Source organism: Mizuhopecten yessoensis, unplaced genomic scaffold, assembly GCF_002113885.1.
Source record: "Mizuhopecten yessoensis strain PY_sf001 unplaced genomic scaffold, ASM211388v2 hete_36059050, whole genome shotgun sequence".
Classification (NCBI taxonomy): Eukaryota; Metazoa; Mollusca; class Bivalvia; order Pectinida; family Pectinidae; genus Mizuhopecten; species Mizuhopecten yessoensis.
The window spans coordinates 1-927 of NW_018483183.1; the positions used below are offsets into that span (position 1 = coordinate 1).

The 927-nt window shown below is 42.9% G+C and overlaps 1 protein-coding gene across 1 annotated transcript; it reads left to right on the forward strand.

The window, feature by feature from the left end:
* Positions 1-199: 199 nt before the first annotated feature.
* Positions 200-615, forward strand: LOC110444198 (complement C1q tumor necrosis factor-related protein 2-like; the record flags this gene model as incomplete). The annotated part of the gene is made up of 1 exon (XM_021488601.1): positions 200-615. A coding segment is annotated over one exon (416 nt), but the record flags the coding sequence as incomplete, so codon positions are not given.
* Positions 616-927: the final 312 nt, after the last annotated feature.

A 927-nucleotide genomic window follows, 5' to 3' on the forward strand; every position in this document is an offset into this window, starting at 1 on the left:
TTTATTATTGATGTACATCAAAGGATCAAACAAGTTCTTCTGTCCCACCCACAAGGTGGTGCACACTGAGATTTCGATTTTGCTATGACATATTCCAGGAAAGTAAGCATAAACCTACAATGTGGTTTAAAGGGAGTCACAACATATTACGGCATATATAACAATCGCTTAATAAACTGTTTTTGTTTTGTTATTGCAGTCAGAGTTGCGCCTAATGGAGCAGGAGCATTCAGCGTTTCTTTGAGTGGAAGAGATTTGAATTTACATCCCAATCTAGTGATAGCATTCGATGAAGTCCTACTGGACATGGATGATCACTATCATGCAGGAGATGGTGTATACACAGTTCCGGTCAGTGGGGTGTACGTATTCACCTGGCTGACCACTGGAACCACGACAGACAACGTTGTGACGGAACTTGTCATTAACGGGTTGTCCCAGGGTTCCATATTCTCTGATGCGGAAACAGGGCATGCTTGGGATAGTACCACCGGTGTGATTGTGACGTCAGTCAGTGTAGGAGATCACGTGTTTATCCGGTCTAAATTTAGTGGAATCATACATAGCAGTAGTGTTTATGGCAAGGCAATGTTCTCAGGATGGCGTCTGTCCTAGATACATCTATTTGATACCTATATAACAGATCATGGTATTCCCATCCTCGATACGTACTCCAGGGCTTGAGCTAACTTACGTTCGCTACACCCCTTGAGTATGCCATAGCAAAATCGAGGGCTTAGTGTGCACCACCTTGGGGATGGGACAGAAGGACTAGTTTGATTTTTTGATGAACACCAAAAAAAATCTCCCTGTGCCTAACGCTAAAATTGACCGGCTTTGAAGTCGGTTATAGCTCCTCTCTAATATTGAAAGGACACGTATCCGCTGCTTGATTGGTCAGGTTTTATTTTACCCGAAATCAATCAA